This window comes from Bombus fervidus, chromosome 4 (genome assembly GCF_041682495.2).
Source record: "Bombus fervidus isolate BK054 chromosome 4, iyBomFerv1, whole genome shotgun sequence".
NCBI lineage: Eukaryota > Metazoa > Arthropoda > Insecta > Hymenoptera > Apidae > Bombus > Bombus fervidus.
In genome coordinates this window covers 1,371,936-1,394,498 of record NC_091520.1, presented here as the reverse complement: position 1 = coordinate 1,394,498, position 22,563 = coordinate 1,371,936, and the positions used below count along the sequence as shown (strand labels likewise).

General features: G+C 33.7%; 1 protein-coding gene across 4 annotated transcripts in view; it reads right to left on the bottom strand.

Annotated features, from left to right (window-relative positions):
- Positions 1–22,563, bottom strand: part of Tsp26a (Tetraspanin 26A) — a 183,850-nt gene that overhangs the window by 96,315 nt on the left and 64,972 nt on the right. For all 4 annotated transcript variants that reach the window (XR_011799707.1, XM_072002316.1, XM_072002315.1 and 1 more), the window contains exons 3-7: positions 13,780–13,853; positions 7,960–8,034; positions 6,361–6,459; positions 3,242–3,370; positions 2,984–3,034 (exon numbers count right to left, since the gene is read on the bottom strand). Coding sequence is in view for 3 of the 4 variants with exons in the window: in XM_072002316.1 (XP_071858417.1) it covers positions 2,984–3,034; positions 3,242–3,370; positions 6,361–6,459; positions 7,960–8,034; positions 13,780–13,853 (428 nt within the window). In the remaining variant the exon portion in view is untranslated. The remainder of the gene's footprint in view (positions 1–2,983; positions 3,035–3,241; positions 3,371–6,360; positions 6,460–7,959; positions 8,035–13,779; positions 13,854–22,563) is intronic.

Sequence of the window (22,563 nt, the reverse complement as noted above, 5' to 3'; positions counted from 1 at the left end):
CATAGGTCATAGGTTGGGTTAAATTAATATCTGACCGCCATTAAGCGGCTGCCAACGCTTGCGTAAAATGATTTTCGATGAATCGATTGATGTACAGAATGTTGCACTTCGCTCTGATCTTCGACAGCTCGTAAATGTAACAAATATAGTTACCGTCATTGAGAATTTTTGTTCGGTAAACATTTATTCCAAGTAAATTGTTAAATAACACGTAAAATGTACATTTAGGTTTTGTAACCTAAAAATTAAAGACGAGCGATGGTTGAATATATGGGAAAATATATTCAAAATATCGATAAATATTTGACAATATATTTCAAGATTATCGAAATCGATGAAATGTCTTCTATTCTACATAAGTGCCTTATGCGTTCGAAAGATCTAGAAAGATCTCATGAGGTTATGTCCTATTTTCTACGATAAAAGATTTTGGATAGATCTGATTTCTAAACGCAATTTCAAAAATGTCGATTTCTAAATTTGTTGATGACATCGAACACTTGCCACGAACGTGACTCAACTTGAGAAAGTATATTACACAGAAAAATAGGTAAGCTATTTTAGAATATAATTAAATCAAATTTATGAATAGAACGAACGAACAAGTTTATGAAACATGTTTAAATGTATTTTATCCATTCTTAGTTTATTTTTAATTTTTGACAGGAATTTAAGGAGGATCTTCTTCTAGTCAAAACACAACTTATAATAAGATGTACACATTTATAATTTTTAAAATACAGTAACACGAATTAAGAAGAGCGAAATAACTGCTCTCTACTGGCCAAATTATGAAGCTAAATGAACAAGATGAATTAAACATTTCATAATCGCCAGATTTTCATATTGATAACTCGAAAATCGCGTTCTTTGAATTGCTTCACTTTCGTCGCAAGTGTGTGATATACCAAGATCTATAGTATATCCTATCTAGCTGTCAAAACGCTCAAATGTCTGGGAAAATACGAGAAGTATGAAAAATGGTTCAGACAAAATTTGTATATCTTTCGAACGTATCGATTGCCGAAACTGAAATATCATATTTCGAATTCGCTCTTCTTCTCCAAAAATATCTAAAAAATGTACTTCGATTGGCAACCAATGGCAGAACTAAAGGAAACTTAAATTTTAATCGTATGCTAAATATGAAGTATAAATAAATATGCAGCAACTAAAAAGTACAATTTCAAACTATATGACAGATTTATTTTTTGAAGCTAGCTATTATATAAAATTAAGAACCCTAGGAACTTAACAAAATGTTTTACGCCTTTGTATCTTACGTAGTTATTATAAAGTTAGAAAGACTTAAAAAGTTGAAGGGTCTCTAAAAAGATGTTAGATAGATAAGATTCAAAACATAAGATAAGACACATGAAAATAAATCGCGAGAACCTCGTCCGTGATTTCGTTATCTTTGATAAAAAAGGACATCTGCTTTATCGAGGATTGATAATCTTGCAAAACACTCAGAATTTATTTTCACAATTCAGTAAATAGCAAACAAAGAATTTGTAGAATATCTATTTATGTAAAATGGAAAGCGTAAATTATTTAGCATTGATATATGAAACGGACAGTATACAAATTAACTAACAATTCGACGACACAACGGAAATAAAAACCACATAGGATAAATGCTTTCCAGCTTTGCTTGAGAATTTCAATGTGTTCTGCATGTTTTTTTTTTTTTTAAATTATTGAATTTTTACGTTTATTATCCCAAAATGTAGCTATTTGGAAATATTAATAAGAAAAAGTAACATAAAAGTTGTTAAACTTTGTCTTAGTTTCAAGATTGTTTTATCTCCACTGTCATATTTTATTACAAAGCTTCCTTCTTTAATAGCGAAGCTTATCTTGTAAATAGACATGACAGCTACATTTTAAAGATTAAAATTAAACTGTCAGCACTCGAGACAAATGAGAATCAGCAAACGAAAGCGTAAAGACTAGTGTAGGGTTTTGTCCATATTTTAACGAGTATAATAGCTCGTTCAAACCTATTAGTTAGTTAGTGATAACGTGTAAAGTATATGAGAGGCATTGATTAAGAAAAAGCAGAAATGAGAAATTATTTTAAATGCTGGCAGAAAGAATATGTAAGTAATGTTTACGGTAAATAAAGTGAAGATGAAACAACATGGTTTTAGAACAGATGAATGCAGTAATATAGAGTAGAATTAATGGAAATATAATTTTTAAGAGAAGAAACCTTGCAAACACGACAAGTAGAAGTTTTCTTTGGGGGTCGAATGAAACAGCTAACTCTTCTAAATAAAAGTCAGTTACCGAGCTTTTAATTTTTCAATAACTCTTTTTCTGTTTTACGTTTACTTTACACGTTAATACTTTAATTCTGTTGCAAAAGTTCACTTGTAACAGCCATTTTCTATGGCAGAAGTTGTGCAAGATTATATACATAACTTTTAACAAATATTTTAGAGGAAAGTACAAAAGCTAGACTTATGTTTTAATTAGCATTGTTTAAAGAGTTGAAAGCAGAATGAGTAGAAAAGCTGTGACTTTTATAGATACAATTATTTCATTTTACTAATAATAAGATTGAACAAAACATATTTATATTTATGCTCAGAGTTGAGAGTTTAATATTAAGAAGAATATTTTGTATTTTCTAAATCGCTTTGAGCGGTTAAGCAGTTTGAGCACTGAAGAGCAGTTTGAAAACATTCAACTTTAACTGTTTCAAAGCAAAATAAATGTCTCGCTTGAACTAAAACTCTCTTGTGCTTCTACAGAATTAAAAGTTTCCTATTTATGCAAAAATGTATGGGATAAAAGTTTCAGTAGATGCATTTCATTTTACAACTGTTTTTTCAAAACAGAAAACACGACAGTTAAAAAATTATTGTTATTTCATGTCTATTTGGAAATTTGAACGGTTTCATTCGATCCCTGCTTTTGTTATAATAATACAACGTTTAGTGTTAAAGATAATATTGAATTTAAAAGAATGACTTACGTAGCTAGGTTTTCTAACATCATAGCCGCACTGTTTATTTTTTATAATTTCCTGAAAACATCGAAGGAATGATTAGGAGACAATATTTTGATACATAAACTTAATAATAACATTTTTATTTTAAACAACTATTATTATTATTACAAAAGAATCGTCACTGCAGTTCACATGCAATTAATTCTTTATTTAACAAAGATAAGAAATTCTTTTATCGAAAGTGAAGAAAAAATATACCAATGTGAGATAAAAAAAACTTACATTTGGCTTTCGTTTACAACAGCTAAAAGGCACGCCGCATGCTTCCCTCGAGCCAATGTCGCTCGACGAACAATTGAAATAATTATTACGATCCCAGTCTTTAGGGCCCTCGATGCCGCAACACTGTAACTGTAAAATATGGTTGCGTTAATTGAATTACACTGTAATTTAATTATGTAATTTAACGACTCTCTATTTCGATTACATATTAATTCAATTACATCCAATTATATTGTAATCCAGTTACATAATTTGAATTGCGTAATTGAATTGTTAAACAGAATTACAAAATTGGAATTAACGCAATTGAATTACACTGTAATTTAATTATGTAATTTAATAATATTCTATTTCGATTACATATTAATTCAATTACGTTCAATTATGTTGTAATCCAGTTACATAATTTGAATTGCGTAATTGAATTGTAAAACAGAATTACAAAATTGGAATTAACGCAATTGAATTACACTGTAATTTAATTATGTAATTTAATAACACTCTATTTCGATTACATATTAATTCAATTACGTTCAATTATGTTGTAATCCAGTTACATAACTTGAATTACGTAATTGAATTGTTAAACAGAATTGCAAAATTGGAATTAACGCAATTGAATTACACTGTAATTTAATTATGTAATTTAATGACTCTCTATTTCGATTACATATTAATTCAATTACGTCCAATTATGTTGTAATTCAATTACATAATTTAAATTACGTAATTGAATTGTTAAACGGAATTACAAAACTGGAATTAACGCAATTGAATTACATAATTTCAACTACCGTAATTGAATTATATAATTTGAATTACGGAATTGAATTATATAATTTGAATTACGGAATTGAATTATATAATTTGAATTACGGAATTGAATTACAAAACTTGATTGTTACTCATCGTATATGCAAAACGTCACTAGTTCTAACTTTACCGTTATAACAACAACATGCTGAAACATTTTCTCTTAAACGAAAATTAATCAATTCAATTAACTAACATCAAATAAATCCGATCAACACGTGTTGTTTTCGTTCTTTAGCAATTACGTACCACTAATTTGATGTTCTTTAATTTGATATGTAGCTTAACAAGTATGTGCAGCGTATCAGTATTTAACATGTTGCTTCGTGTAACAGGACTTTAGTGTCTAGCACTGAATAATACAAAGATGAAAGAAATAGGAACCTCGCCATTATAAATAAAGTCAATATTAAAAAGGGAAAAAAAAAACAAAAGCGGAAGACATAGTATCAATTTGCTGAGTAGAAACAGAGAGAGAGAGAGAGAGAGAGAGAGAGAGAGAGAGAGAGAGAGAGAGAGAGAGAGAGAGAGAGAGAGAGAGAGAGAGAGAGAGAGAGAGAGAGAGAGGAGAGAGAGAGAACGTGTGAAACTGCTGTTCAAAGAGCTTCGTTAAACTTAAATGCACGTTCTTTCTTCACGCTCGGTGAATTGAATAATTTTCTTCGTATCATTTCGCGAAACTGTGAAACAAAGCGGTGTTTATATCAAAGAATGCTTTATAAAAATTGCATTGTGATCGTAATCATGATTTTTATAAAGTATAATAGCGTAAAAAAGTACTTTAATTAAATAAAGATTGAAGATTCATTTTAATTAACGTCATAAATATGAGAAATATTCAATCATTAATGTTGTCATAATTAATCAATTAATTAATACGTGATTCCTTAATACGTACGATAATTTAACTTGAAATAATTAATTAATTAATCGTAATAATATTATTACTGAAACTCTTCATTATTATTGGCACAATTATTAGTATTATATTAAATAAAATTATTTAATTATTTAAAATGAATTTGCTCATTGAATATTTCTCATATTTATTTAATTAATGATTTCATTTTAATGAAACTACATTTAGAATGTCAGAAGTATCGAAATAATATATTACGCTATTTCAAAAAAGTTTTGGCTCTTCGTGCAATCGTAACGAAATATACATTTAACTTGAATAATAAAACTCTGTTGCATACTTTTATGCATACAGTGAGTCACCGATGTACTCAATTATATATATTATACTAAACGCCTTAAAATTTCATTAGCACTGCAATGAGACACGACTATCGTGAATTCGTAATCAACTTAGTAAAACTTCATACGAATTTGAAAATATATATATATACAAGTTACACGATATTTATTAGAAGTACACATTTCGCAGTGGTAACTTTAAGTTGGGTTGTTTCCAGAAACTGTTTCGTGACGTTCTTCGCGTACAACTAGCTATTTTCTATTTAATTGTAAGTCGTGTAAGCTACGAAACACTATCGACGAATAAATACGTTATATTCGATCTGATCGTCTCTTACCCGGCACTCGACACAATACCGTGTCATAACCATAGACTTGTTCTACTTGTGCGAGACACCCGTTATTGTAGCTTTTAAGGAGCGTTAAGACGATCGATATTATTGTCAATATTTCAAGCTCTTCAACATCGTCGTACGTAAGAGACCGTCTAACGTAGACGAGCAATATATTATTGTAATCGATCGTGTGAAGATGCCTATAACGTCGAGATACTTGAAACAGTGACAGCAATATTGATCGCCTTAATGCTCCTTTACATTTTATAACATCAAGGTACTATGTAGACATTTCATTAGATGAGAGGAAATGCATGCAGAACAGCGATATGATTCTATGGTCTCTCATGGATAGGAATTGAACTAACGTAAAGAATAGATGATTGGAACAGTGGTACAACTATTGACAGGATCTGCGCAACTGAAGCGACGTAGCAGCGTTTCTATTGAAATCTCACGTTGGTTGTCAAAACGTCAATCGATAAATTCTATCAATTAAATTAACTAATTAATACAGTTATTTAATCAACTTTAGTTAACTAAATAATTAACACAATTAATCGTTGTATATGTACCGGTTATAAAGACAGTAAATTGTGTTGATCTAAATATTAATGAATTAATTGTACCGATTAATTGTATCAATAGATCTGTATTAATAAATGCAATTAGTTCATTGATTATTACATTGATAGCATTTATATGCTGTTTTTAATGTAATAGAAAATATATTCCCTTATCTAATTGGACAAATAACGATACGACACGTACCCAATCCTCTTGAATCCAATCGATGAGATTCTGCTGATCAGGATCTTCTCTATAGTGGATGATGAACGCTTGGAAACCGCCAGTGGCTTGTGATTTTATCTGTACACCGAATCAACATGTTAATTCTATGTTTAGCAATAAATTACAATCGATAAAATGAATCCGAACACGATATGAACGGTACGTTAAGTCTTCGGTTAATTCGTAGCATATGAACATTTTCAGAAGGATTAAATATTTTTATCCTTCTTTTGACCGACTTATGTGAATAATCATTTGTGCATTCCTTTGTGAGAATAGAAATTTCGTACGAATTTCGTATGAACTATCGAATAGGAATACGCGCGATAGGCAGAATTTCAACTGTTACGAGTAGAAGGTACACTTGAAATTAACATAGGAACGGCGAGGTACATGAACTCAAAAGTCAAACTTTGCGTGTATGTGCTTATAGCACGTTTTGTAATACCAAAACGAAACTTTAAACTCTGGCATCTAGAACGATTTAAATTGTTAGCAACGCCGAAGAATGTTAATCGTGTCTTGATAATTAAAATATTGAGCTTCTGTTTACTCTTTTAATTTGTACGAATATAAAGCGCCAAATACTTTCGCTATAAATATAATCTATATAAATAATGAATAATTAATAGTAAGTGGCAAATAATAAATAATAATCTACACCGTAAATTAAAGATGCAAATATTAATGAAATGCCATAATTAGGAAAAGCTGTTATTAATCGCAGAAGTTGTTTTTTGACCTATAGATATACGTATAATATTGAATTATATTTATCAATTATATCAAACAAAGATTCTTTTACCATATACTTCGAACAATCTTTTAAATTTGCATTTTTTTTTTCCAATGGAACTAACGTATTGTAGTTATTGTAAATATCCAGAAAGAATGGTAAAAATAAATCTTTCACAGAGGGGAAGCAATATTTAAAGTACATAAAATTTATTTCCTTTTTATCGTCCATAACTCTGACTGTAAATTACGTTTACGCGTAACATAAATATACAGAGATTTACTTATTGACTTATTCCACTGGAGATCATCAAGCAGCGAAGAGAGATTTTTAAATTTGACAATATAAAGTCATCGTTAAGTTAAATTACTTGTTTCGACGTATAGTTAAAAACAGTTCGAATACAAACGTGTTTCGGATTCATTTTACGATTCGTACAACAAACAGAGTTCCAAGTATCGTGCAAACCTGTTTAGACAAAAATCTAGATGAAAATATCAGACTTAAGTTTGTATGACATTTTCGTTTTATTCTTGGTTGCAAAATACATTGGTAAAGTTACTACAAAAGCTTGTGAGACAGTTTATATGATAAACGAATATATAGGAAACTTTATTCATCATCCTACACCAAATGATATTAATATAATTTTATGTACACGAGAAAAATATTTGCGAAGCTTTTATAAACATGAAATTTATCAAGTTCGCTCGCGGAGAAATCTAATTCTATCTAATTTAAGGAACGTAGCAACGAATAATTCCTAATTATAATCTTATCGTGTACATCGATACAATTAGAGATTATCGCGAGAATATTAATAGATTTTTGATAGAACTCACCCAGTCCTTGAAGACAAATCCTAAGACACCGGCTGCCATCTCCATTAACAATAATAACGCCAGAAATATCGCATACTGCAATAAATTCATATAAAATAACGTTGTAACGAACTTCGATCTTTCGGAATGTAAAATCATGCATTTGATATCATAAAACAAGCGTAGGTATAATTTTATGGATTATTAGAATTAGTTTTATAATTTCAATAGAATTATGTATCAAAGAATTAGACTTCTGTAAAATCTTTATCGAACTCCCAATTTGAAAATGAGTATAAAATAACAGGTTTCACATTTTCGAAAAAATTATCAATTATTTTAATTAAAAAAATACGGAGAAAAATACGATGGAACGATACAAAAGTTAATAGCTTAAAATGTTATTTAAACGATTGTCATGTAAACAGAAAAAACATGGTAAGTTGTTACAGTTTAGAAAACTTTTATATGGTACAATTAATAAAATAATGCTAATAATCGTAGTAATTATTTAGACTTTAATCTCACCATCTGCTCCTAATACATCTGTGTTAAATAATTCAATATTGTTACATTGACTGTAACTCAAAAGTTCGTTAAGAAATAAAAACGTGTGCGTGTTTATATGTGAAGTACTTAAAGTACTTCTTGTATAATTACATCGTTCTGCAGCAATTGTGAGGCAAACGCATGATAAAACACATAAAAAAAGTGTGTTGCACGTTATTATATTTCACGCGAAAATCCCACTGTAACGCATTTTGTTACAGCTGAATAATGTAACGGAGTAACATTTACTTGAAATTAAACTCTAAATGCTTTAAATATAAAAGAAACGCTTCAAAGAATAGTAGCAGTTACCTGAATTAAATGTTTTCTCCAATTATACTTATTAACTGTACACATAATGTACGTTAACTCTATTAACTTTTTCGATAAAATCATCTATTGTTTATGTTTATTTGTTTGATTATTACTATACCAGAATACACAGATTATAATTTATCCGATGGCTGTCACGATATAATCACGACATTATACCTGTATAATCATACGCAGTGCATAATAATATTATGAATCAAATATTTACCATAGCAAAGAAGATAATGTTGATAACACTGTTATTTGTTTAACCACTGGATATTCTGTATTGCATATCTGATAATTGCAAATCATTTTCACGTTAGTGTGTATCAAGTACAAATAAATTCAATTACCATTATCAATAAAAAATATGCAGCACGATATTTTGGAAATTTCAAGTCACAAAGTATTTTTAATTTGTAAATTATTGAATTTATATAGCATATATTAACAGATAATATACGCTATGTGGAGACAATTTTTAATCATCAAGATACAATGTTGGCATTTATTGTCAACGTCCTTTAATTTTGCGTTTTATGAAAAAAAACGAGCAACGAGGAAACATTTCCTTTATGAGGAAACTTGAAAGCCGATTCTTTAGTTTCGTGGTAACAAAGAGAGCAACCGGAGTGCTCTTTTGACTTTTTAAGATAACTTTGCCAGTTTGTAGAACTCCTAAGATGACAATGAGTACTCTTATATCCTCTTTTGGACGCAGACGACGAACATAATTCGCTACAAGTGTTTATAAGTAATTCATGTTTAAAATTAAACCGTCTTTTACATCGCGGAATAGAAATTTTTAAGATAACAATAATTATGATACAGAAATTTGTCCAGCAATTAAAAATAAATTTATGTCCTTGTTTTTCCCTGTTATCGGTATTCATTTTTTCACACTGGTTACAATAACGTCATTTACACTAATCGTAGTAATATTATTTATAGAAATGACATGAATTTTTAATACCAAATATATTTTTTCTTACATCTTTAGTTAAACGATAACTATCAATTCTTTGTGTAATTACAATTTATATAGCGAAAGTTTATATAGAATTGTAATTATTGTAAATATTACAAACAACTGTGCTTATTAATACAAGAAACACGAAGTAGTAAATTTCGAGCCGAAATCGAACCGCGATCTGAGAAATAATAATTATTGCCAGTTTCGTAGATATCGATTTATTAATTGAACCACTGCACCATTTTATCATTTTACGAATTCTCTTTATTCGAGAGCGCAGGGGACGCAGCTTAGCTTCGATCATCGATATTTTATGAATTATATCAATATTCTATGACAGAAATTGTTTTAAAGACATTCGAGTTGGAAGGTTTTACCGTAAAATAAAAACACCTACACTGCTGCTCATAAATACGTGGAGACCTGGATTTGACTCTGTCAATGTAGGTCGAGTCGTAAAAATCGCCGGTATAGTTCCGAAAGTTATTAAAACTCTCGCTACTCTTGATATAAAATTCCCGAAAAATTTCCATACTTTCCATATCGCGTGTAATTTTCCTATAGTGAGCATCGTAATATTAGGAATCGGTCGAGTTGCTCTTCAACCATAACGAACAGTACCGATCCTACTGATAGTAGACAATCTAGATTAGATAGTAGATAGGTAGCGATTCGATTAGGTCAATAACATTCGTGAAATGGACTAATCACGCACCGCATGATGCAAACCGACGTACACGAGTGTTTACTGTACCAACACGTATGCGTAAACAGACACATTGAAATAGTATACACCAGCTTGCGCATATTCCGCTTCAAATCAGAGATATCCTGTCTGTGGGAGAAACATTCATAAACTAAACTCAAAAAACCGACATATGTCACTTTTTGGCATAGACGCGTTGGACGAAGACGTAGAAACTGAAGTACTCGGCCAGGAACTGATACCTTCCGCATACCATAGTTGCGACGAAGAAGGAGAGTTCGACGTTCACTGTTCTTCGTCCGAAGAACATGCTCCACCCGAGGATCGTGGTACTTAAATAATGGACGTTGTTCGTCTGGAGCGGTTGAACGAAGAGGAGAAACATTATGCGTTACATTGTTACATATCATAGAAGAACGTTTGCGGAGATATAAACTACCCGGTGCTCGTTTATCATACGTGTATAAAATCTCATGCAAAATTCCGACGGTAGATGATATTCCAGTCAATACGAGGCAGTAACGTTTCCTGCCGGTATATAAAGGTAAATTTACACTGTATCTCTTTGAAGGAACGAGAGTGTCAGGTAGCGAGAGAACTTGAAGACGACGAAATTGCAGTTTCTCGGTCACCATACGACTCGACTGCGTACATCATTCCTAAAGAAAAGAAAAACAGTCCTTTTGAATATACCTGGCCTACCAAGCAGGATGATTGATTTTCGTGAATAGAAAAACTCTTCGGATCACGTGTCCAGGCAGAAGAGACGCTAAAACTCCGAAGAAAGTGGGTATAGTTGCACCTTCTACCTCTCTGTATAGCGTTGTCTAAGACTACATTGTCCTCGCAGCAATAAAGATATACGAGCGTAGAGAAAGATTTGATACGTTGAATGAAACAATATTAATCCTGGAAATAAAAAGAATTGATAAAATAACCACCTTCGCTATCAACAATATTTGATACAGGAGACGATGAAATATCTGCGGGGAATTCATGGGATGAGTATCCTATAGAGTTAGAGGACACTGAACGAAAAATAACAGAGATTGAAACGCATCGACTACAAGATCAATAAAATTTGAATTCAATAACAACTATCTGACTACAGGCTTTGGCACTGAAATGTTCGTAATGATAATATGCTGTTGCTGTTATAGTAGAAACCAAGGAAGTACACCGTACACCTCTCGGGACTCTGTTATTACAAGAAAAGGAGGAACGCGAGGAGAGAAGTAAGGAATACGATAGCGAAAGGACGTAGTGTAATAAGAGCGTCGGTGTAGCAGAAGTAGAACCGAGAGGTTCTCAGAACTGTGAAGTTCTCAACGGAGAACAACCACCAATAGAGAACCCCATAATCCCCTCACCAGGTGCAAATTCCAAGCAAATCGGACGGAGCGAAAAATCATTCTACAGTCTACAACAGAGTCCTGTTCATATTGCAAACTACTCATCGCGCTGAAAAGGACTCGTGCAGGAAAGCAACGCATTCTCTCGTGCACGGTTAATGTAAAGAACGCAGCAAAGAGAAAGTCTGGACGCATCATCGAACGTTTCCTCTGCGACCAGTACATTTTGAGGAAGCTGTACTAGTTTCCTAACTCCAACCTAGTCTAACCCAACCGCGATCTAATCCCACGCTAGAAAAATGCCAGAAAAAGCACGCAGCCACAGGACAATGTATCACGGAAGATACGCCATCTCGGCAGGATCCGAATGTCAGTTACTGCCTTCTTCCACAACGGGCAACGCATTCCAAACGACCACGAAACCGCAAGGGATGACGACGTCGAAGCGGAAGATTGAGATCCAGACGCAGTCACAGATAAGATAAAGGGACTGATATGGAGGGGTTTGACAGACCCAGCACCGCGTCCACGGGAGCACAGACGGACAACGAAGAAATCCCTGTGATCGATCTCCATCTGAATATGTTCGGATGCTCAATCTCACGGAGATTCTCAATCTCATGGATGCGCCAGTGAAGAATCCAACTCCAGTTTTAGCGGTATTTCCATCACCAGACCTGACTCTGATCTTGACCGCTCTGCTACTCTGAGTGCATGCTGCGACAAGACGGGAGTAAACAGAAGGACCGCGCTAGGAGGAAAGAAGAAGGCCCATCCCGACTTGGCTCCTGGTCACCGCAACGAAGAATGATACTAGTGATGCGATCGTGTTGTATATTTCCGTGTTGTGACAGTGTATAATTCAGTGCCGTTCAATCATTGCCCGTACGGACAACGCATTACGCTTCTCCGGACATAAATAAATAAATCAGCGGGGAACCGCTCCTGGTACGTATATGCATGTGTATATGTGTGCAGTAACAATCGCCCGTCTTAAGAAGGAGGATCATGTTCCGAAGAGTTTACAGTAAACATTAAATAACGTGTATTGTTCTACGGTTTACGAGTCTGTACACCAACCGCAAGTGTCTTTTTCCCATTCCGCTTTAACGTCTGTGACACCACTAGCCCGCGACTTTGCTGTCAGCTCTGTCCGTGAGCATCGACGCGAGTCCTTGTCCGCCTGAAGGTCTGCCAGACAGCACTGAGCGTATACGAGTGAATAAATGTTTGTTAATTTAAGATAATTCCCTGTGCGTATGGCGCGAAAATTATCATGTTCCAAACGTGCCGACGAGGATGGCACCAGGATCTAGCTATGGGAAGAGTGTTACATCCTGTCTCTATATTTTAGCGACTGCCACGAGGCGATAGCCTCCGATCTTGCATGAGATGATCGCAATTAAATTCTGAGCGTGTATGTTGGAGTAGCGATAAGGATAAGCAACCATAGTGAGTCTCGGTTTTACTCGTCTCTCTCTCTGCTCTTGTTTCGCCCTCGCCGTCACACGAGACGCACGAGCGACGACGCGACGTCTGTCTGCGTCTATGTAGTATCCTAGAGTTGCTACTTTTTACAAATAGACAGTGTATTCGAATTTACAGCATCGAAACATCCCTCTTTCTTCTTTCTATTCCTCTACCTACCTCTTTTAGGTAATTTAGAAGTTACGGGGTCACCTGTAAAGGACCGATAGAGGTTGCACCCACGACAAAAATAAAGATAAAGACCGGATGTTAGTCGTTCGGGTATTAGATTGTCGCGTATCGTGTGCCAGCTACCGTGAATGCTCGCATCCGTATATTACAATTACATTGTGTCAAAGGTAAGCAAGTGTCCACGTACGTTTGAGCGGTAGTATACACACGAGAAGCTATGTATCTTCGTGTGCTTACAGATAATTAAAGCAATCCACAAATGCTTCATTAGATGTTCAAATACATACCGTAGCTAGGAGGCACGTATTTTCCCTGAGTGCGCCAACGCATCCCGTAAATCCAATGATAAATGTCACTGTACCTATAACAGAGGAAGAATTATTTGAGTTAAGTCTGAATATTTTATCATCTGCTATATTTTATCAGTTTCGTTGATACTACGTTTACGCTAGGTTTACGTTTACAATTTATCTATTGTTACGCTCTATCTTTTTATTATTTGTATACATAAGGATGATCATTATCTTATCTTTTATTCAAGGAATCTTTCTCGTCTTATCCTCCTAGGATCGTTTTGTTTCGCAATAAACCATATTTAGAATACAATGTCTAAAGTTGGATGTACAGAGTGTTTCACAGAATTGAACTCGGCTTTAAGATAGTAGAAAGGAGAACAATTTTTATTAAAAGGCTAAAGGTAATTTTAAATGGTACAGAGTTAGCAATTTCATTTGCAAGAGAACTTCCCATTTCTCTCGTGTTCGCTATGTTGTTTAGCAAACTGATAACAATCGGGAGGCGGCGGCAGGGGTACTGAACACACATGTTCGGTTTCGATTGCAAATGGACTAGCTCAGTGATTATACAGAAATCCATTTAATTTCCAATATGGTACATTTTACACAGAAACTATTAAAACCTCTCTCCTCTTGAATTTTTCCATTTAAATCAATTAAGGATTCATGAACCGACTATTTATTGAATTGGTATCCAATAAAAATACTTAATTACTTCCTTATAACGAATAATAAAGGAAAATAATCGGATTTTTTTAACAAAAAATGCCAGTATTTTTCTTAACAAAAACTTTCCGCTATTGAAATATATACATATGTTTGTATACATTGTAATATACATAATTATATAGATTTATTTACTTTAATTAATATCATTTGAATTATACTGATTTATATAGAGAACATATTAAAGATCGGTAATTATAGCGTTAATAAAGGACACGTGTTAACGGTTCTCGCCTCCTCGAGATTAGCCGCAAACATAAATATGCTTGATACGTTCTTTTGTAACCTTCCAAATTTTTCTATCATCTTTAAATTTTAATAATAACAATATTCATATTTGCTATTATTATTCGCTTCATGTCACGAGTCTTCGTAGTATAATTCTCCAGCGCGAACTGTTTTGCATGTGAATAAACTTCCGTGGCGCTCATAAAGCCACCTTTTAATTATCACGTCTCTTGTGATGTCATGTGGTTAGACATGAGTTGCGTTAGCAGCAGTAATCGCGTAACTACAATCGATGAATAGGAAATCTTGTCTGTGGAAAATGTGCAGAGTGTCACAACAATAAACGATTTAAAGATCTAGAAATATTTTTTGTAATAACGTTCCAAGAAAATAGTAACAACAATGGAGCAGATAGTTTGCTACAAAAATGTGATAGTCGGAAATAATTCACATTATTTCGTCGACAAAGTCAAAACTAAGTCTGTGAGGAGCGAGAGAAGACGATGAGGTACATGCTGGAAGAATGCGAGAAGACAAAACTGGAAAAAGACATAAAAATGGTATTAGATGCGATGGAACGGGGAATAGAAATACCATGGAGTATAGAGAGGGTGAGAGAGAGAAAGACAACGAAGAGTTAAAGGCAATAGTGAAGAACAGAAACTAAAGAGAGACAGAAAGCAATATTGAATATTGAAGAGGAACCGAGTAGAAGGAAGAACAATATGACAAAGAGAGAGATAGAGACAGAGAGAATGAGAGCAAAGGAAGGAATTAAAGAGAATGATAGGTGTTATCAGTGCTAGGTGATTTGTAAATGTAGAAATCTTAGATTGGAGTGTAGGCAGAGTGTATGGAGTGTGAATGAAAGTGTAGGTGAAGAAGAATGAACGGAGGGAGCGAGAGTGTGGCAAGTAAGCGTAGGATATAAGAGAGAGATGTAAAACCAGAAGGCTGTCCTAAGCCAATAGGCGAGTACTGTGTACAATAAATAATCTATGCATCTATTTATGCATATAATAAAGAAGGATTGTATTTGTATACATTGTATAAAAAAATAAAACAATCATGCAGAGACAACTCATAAATTACGGAGGCCAAAAAACTAATTATTGGAATTTTTGTCTGTCTGTTTGTTTGTCTGTCTGTACTCGCGTCACGTAAAAACTACTGAACGAACTTTGATGGAGTTTTCTCTACCAGAAGAGGAAAATAGGATATGTTTCGTTCTGATCCATTTTCTAGAAGCTGAAAAATAGCCTGACGTCTAAATTATATGCGCTCGCATGTTTGGCAGAGGTGAAGAAACGATAGTTATTGTTTACGCCGTGTTTGTTCTGAAATCTTTTTGTGATTTAATACTTTTTATTACGAAGAATAATTTAACTGTTAAAAAATATGCGAGTCTTTCATTTATAAAAATTCATTCGCTTAAAGATTGTTCCTTATATCTAACAATCCACGCGAACGAAGTTCGCAGGCGAAACCTAGTGAATAATAAGTCATAAACTAAATCATAAGCAAATAACATGTTATTATCGATCGTAGAAAATAAAGATATAAAAGAGTAAACTGTCTAAAGTCAATTTCTTGTTTACGCTTTATCGACGTACAGGTCTTGTTCATTGATCAATCCCAGATATTTTTGTTTACTGCTTGTGCCACATTTAATGTCCAACCAGAGACAATGGCACTCCTTCGCTTGGTAGAAATTCATTGACTGTCCGGAATGCTATGAATTTACCAAGCCATTCAATAATTACCAACTGCTCCTCGTCTGTAATACTAATTGCTACGTTCTAACTTTACTCGTAGTATCAAGGAGCTCGTTAAGTACGTGGGCCACAACCGTCGGATGTGGATGTTGAGATACCGTTAATTGCTGGAAATTCCGTATTGTAAACTGTCTCTCGACTAGCAGCTTCACTCTCCAAGTGGAATTATGCAACAAATTCATGTTCCTAGAGAGAATCCTTCATATGTCATTCTACATAACTAGGAAACTGTAAAATTAAATAGAAACTTTAATTATTACACATGTAATCGATCTATTTTCGACTTGGTAGTTCAACTGTAAAATATGTCTTGTCTCGTTATTTTTTAAATATTTAAAATGTTGCATTTAAATCGATCCCAGCCAATATCTCTTAAACTATTTATGATACCAGAAAATATCTCGAAAGGAACTTAAATGGTTTTGGAGAAGACATAATTTGATGTCAGTAGCTTTTAGCTAAGGATGCTTTTAGGATGTCAATAAGCTTTAGTAATAAAAAGATAGAAACGTAGATAAAGGTCAATTTTCTACTTTTTTAAATAGAACTTGTAATATATTTTACGATATCTTAGTCGATCCATATTGGCATTCTTTATGCAACTTGATAAACTATTTATATCGAAAACCCATTAATTGATCAAATATTTTAACTTCCCTTTTGAAAACCTATCGTATGAAAGACAAAGAAAGGCGTAGAGCACTATTTTTGTATTTGTTTTCCCGACGACAAAGTTAAGTATAGTGGTTCATGAAAGACTCAAGCTCTTAACGCATCATTTTCTGGTGAATGCATCATGTGCACTACGCTTTTTGAAATTTCGTTAGGGCAATCCGAAAATATATATAGAAATTACAAGGCATTCGTGAAAAATTACCAGTCATAAAGATAGTCCCACTGAATATCGTGGCTTATAAGAAAATGAACAACTGTCTGTTCAAATATACTTTGGTGAGTTTTGCAAAGTGTATGCTTCCAATAAATATCTTGTAACTCCTATGTACATTTTAACGCGTAATTTTCTGATGAATGCATCATGCGCTCTACGCTTTTTGAAATTTCGTTAGGGCAATCCGAAAATATATATAGAAATTACAAGGCATTCGTGAAAAATTACCAGTCATAAAGATAGTCCCACTGAATATCGTGGCTTATAAGAAAATGAACAACTGTCTGTTCAAATATACTTTGGTGAGTTTTGCAAAGTGTATGCTTCCAATAAATATCTTGTAACTCCTATGTACATTTTAACGCGTAATTTTCTGGTGAATGCATTATGTGCTCTACGCTTTTTGAAATTTCGTTAGGACAATCCGAAAATACATATAGAAATTACAAGGCATTCGTGAAAAATTACCAGTCATAAAGATAGTCTCACTGAATATCGTGGCTTATAAGAAAATGAACAACTGTCTGTTCAAATATACTTTGGTGAGTTTTGCAAAGTGTATGCTTCCAATAAATATCTTGTAACTCCTATGTGCATTTTCAGATCCGTTTTAAATTTTATTAATACAATCACGATAGCTACGTCTCGTTACAGTGCTAATAAAATATCAACATGGTTTTTATCATAAACACATAAAAAGTTTGTAGGAGAGTTTGAAACTTCCACGAGCCACCGTATGACTATTTATCGAATAATTATTCAATAATTGTTACCAAACATTCTAATTGCTAATATATACTATTCCAATTATCAAAAATTTCTACTAGCGTGGCTAGTAAGCATTTCGATCTAGGTTCCTCTTTCGCTGGTAGGAGGAGAGAAGGTGGGCACACATAGCAACGTTGCAAAATTTCCCTCAGGTCTGACTGTTCGGCCAGCAAATCGAATTTTGTAACATGTGTTCTTGAAAATGGGAAACACGAGTCTGTGAAAACTTTAATTAAATCGCGTTCGTTTCTTTTGCTGGGACGAACAGCAGATGGAAATTTTATACAAGCACATTATTGTGAAAAACACGTGAAATAAATTACACAAATATAATATCCACGATCCTGTGATATCTAAAAAATAATCAAAAAGTACAACAAGACATGGATTAAGGGCTGTTATATTAGTTAATGAGTTATTTTCAAAAATCAGGAAGGAAAATTTATCTCTAAAGAATAAATACGAGGACAACTCAAATAGCAATCTGCTAAAATCGTCGATAAGAGGAAGCGATGGAAGGATATTTCATAGACGCAAGGATATTTGAAAATTAAAATTATTGCTTGTTAAATTTTGTTGCCTTTAAATGCAACTGAGCACTTTTATACAATGTTGCCATGGCTTTCAAACGTATGGAGACGGCTTCTCGTGTCACGTTTAATCGATCAGCGAGTTGTTGTTGCGTTTGAGCGTCATCCTCGTCCAACGATGCTTGCAATTCTCTGTCTTGAAACTTTTTCGGTGGTCTTCCACGTTCTCCGTTCCTCGCGTCAAAATTGCCACTTCTGAATTTTTTAAACCACTCAAAGCACTGTGATCTACCAAGAGCATGCTCATCGTAAGCTTCGACAAGCATTCGATGCGATTCTTCAGCAGTTTTCTTCAAATGGTAACAGAAAATCAATGCTGTCCGCAAATCGTAGTTTCCAGGCACAAAATTCCACATGTTCAACGCTATTACAAACTATGCTGTTGTACGAAACTTGTATTGTTCTGAGTCGAAAATGCTTGTGAGATGTCAACAAAGACTTTTGGCATCAGTGACGCAGTTTAGTGATAACTACATTATCAGCTAGGGCCGTCTATAGGCAAATTTCGGTTTCATACTTACAGACCTGATATTTTATACGATATAGCTAAAACATTAGGTTTGGCGTAGAAAGATCTTTGTCTTCTATCTGTTTTATTGTGAATTATTGTTAAGCCTGTCTTTTCGATGTGTTTCAAGTTACGAAGGCAAAGCAAGAACCACATTGGAGGAACTGATACTCTTGTGTTTGCAAAACAACTCTGATGTTATAGTGAAAAGATATTCATTGTAATTTTATCTCAAAAATGCAATAATCTAATGTGATTAGAGAGGAAACACATAAATCCAAGTGTTATAAATAATTGTGTGGACCAAACGAGAGACAATAGAGAAGCCTAATTCAATCAGACTGTAAAAAGTGTCCTTAGCTTCCTACGTAAAGAAGAAAGTTTGCCTGAAACAAAGTACTTCCTTTCTTTAGAGCCTTACAAATCACAGGCAGCAACGCCTTGAAAAGGGTGTGACACTCTATCAAACTTTAATATTTTTTGTAAACGATTGACTCCACCCACGCGAGTTAGTCATCTATCAGAATCAATAGCAGTCAACAGTTTCAAACAATCCAAACTAAAATAATAAGTTTGAAGCAATCGCGCGGTTTAAATACCGACTTTCCCACAATGAAGAATATTAATAGTCGTACAATGTACAATGCTCCATTATTTCACATGAAAATGCACTTCAACGTTATAAATTTGCGGTTGGCTGCGGTCCACAGCCACAATGCATGACATTTTTTTTTTGTATAATATTAAATCTTCTTTGAAGACATTGCATAAAAAAAGATTTGTTGCAATTAAACTTTAATGTGATAAAATAAAACCTATTCTTACTGATTTGCTATTTCGTTCATGGAGACATATGTATGTGTAATTTATACAATCGAGGACAGAGGTATAATAAGTGAAATAGTAAAATGTATGTCGTAAAAGGTACGACGTTTTCGTTCAATGCGGCTTGTTTACACAAAAATATAAATATTAATTTCAATTATTCATTAAGTGCTATATGTATACATAAGTATATAAGGATTACAAGGATAATAGGAATAATATTAAATAAAACTTAGGTACACAAATGTGCTGGTAACTCAAACTTCGTTATACATATGTGATACATACACATATGCGATGAAACCTCATTGATGACTGTATGATATGTGGATTTCGTTGTATAAAATATGTATAAAATAATCCAGTTTCGTATCGAAATATAGGTATTTTCAATTGGAGTACAGGTATTATCACAATTTTAATACAACGGAGTGAGAACAGCCAAAGTATAAATAATATATACTAACAAATATTTCGTTGATCGTGCTAAGCTTCTGAAACTTTTAAAATTACTACCTTTTTCACAACACAGAATCAAATATCGCTTGTTATTTATTTAAGAATTTCTGCGTTATAAATTACGAGTATGTAATTACTGTATTGTATCGATAAAAGATAAAAAGGACTACAACTACAGGCAATAAAATTATTTCTCAGACATCAAGAAAGGAAAATATCGTTTTCGTTGGCGGCGAAAGCTGTTCAGAGGAAGCGATAATAAGAAATACGAAATAAATTCCTCTAAATATGAAGGAAGATGCCAAGATACATCTCTTTTTCAAAGATAAATATCTCAGATAAATATAATTGCTTGGATGAGTTGCTTTCACCATCGGTAAGAGGAATGGAACGAGGTTCAAAGAAATGATTATCCGCAGATCGTACTTGCTTTTCCAACGTCCACCGTGATCCTCGTCGTTCGATTTTTGCTCCTTTAGAAGCAGTGGTCCAGATCACGCGCATATTAGATTTAACGTTGCACGATTTCAAGAACCTGTAGTCCGTCTCTGTCAGGATGTTTGGCTTGTAGGACATCCGCTGATTCTCGCCATTACGACGTTTAGCTACATCGTGGTTAGCCGCTCAAGAGTTACTCGCTACCTTCTACCTTCTACTCGTTGGAATCTCTCTGTATATCTCTAGTAATCCGATTTAGAGCGTTTCACAGAGTCTCTCGAATATCACAACATCAACTTGTCAACGATGCTAATCTACAATTCTATCTTGTGTACCCAAAATGCTGCAGTAGTATGAAAAATGTTGCGGCAATGAGAAAAATACCTCAATATCGTCCCATGTATTGTTTATGTATGTAGTTAACTGTTATTTCTACATTTATTGTAACAAGTGTCCGTGTATAATAAATAGGTACAAATAGTCGAACGTCTCTGAGGATGTATTAAGAAAAATGTTGGTCTCTTTTTATTTTTACGTGCTAACTACACGAATACATTCGTTCCTTACGTTACTGTATATGCTATGTACTGAGGTTATTAAGTGTATGTGAATACAAAGGAACGCGTGGATAAATTGTAAGGTAGAAAATATATATTTTGAATACTAAAGAGTAAATACAAAGTTCGGAATATAATATGAGCTGATCCAGATCCGCGCGCTAGCAGTGTTACCCTATGACTGAAAACCCTGAAGCCATCGTCGCCTGTCTCTATGGAAGAGTGGTTCCACAAATGGCGCTTCAAAGTCAACGAAAACAAATCCAGCCACGTAACTTTCACGCTACGAAAACAAACTTGCCCACAGGTGACGATAAACGACATACCTATTCCAGAAAAAGAGTCAGTCAGATATCTGGGCATGATTCTGGACGGAAGATCGACATGGAAACAACGTATCTTAGATAAAACCAAACAACTGAAAGCAAAATTTTAAAAATTCTACTGGCTCATCGGCCGACGTTCCAACTTAAACGCGCAAAGTAAAATTACACTATACAAGGCCATATTAAAACCTGTTTGGACCTACGGAATCCAACTATGGGGAACAGCGAGTAATTCCAACATAGAAATCCTCCAACGATTCCAATCGAAAACCTTAAGATCCCTAATAGACGCACCTTGGTACGTCACCGACGAAATGATACATCACGACCTCGAGATACCCACGGTCAAAGAAGAAATATCCAAATTCAGCAATAGACACAGCACAAGAGTTAACAACCACCAAAACCCTCTAATTACTCAACTACTCGACACGTCGGAACAGATCCGCGGGCTAAAAAGACATTACACCTTAGACCTAAGCACTAGATTCAAGTGGAATCAAACATACTATAAACGCTTATTAATCATGTCAGTACCACGCCAGATGAATTTACTTAAAATTCTCTAACGAGAATTGATTGTAAAATAAACGCAAATAAAAAAAAAAAATTCCGTTTCTCTACTTGTAGAAATCTGTAGCCTAATAATAACGAAATAAACTTATGACAGTATTGTTCGAACTAAT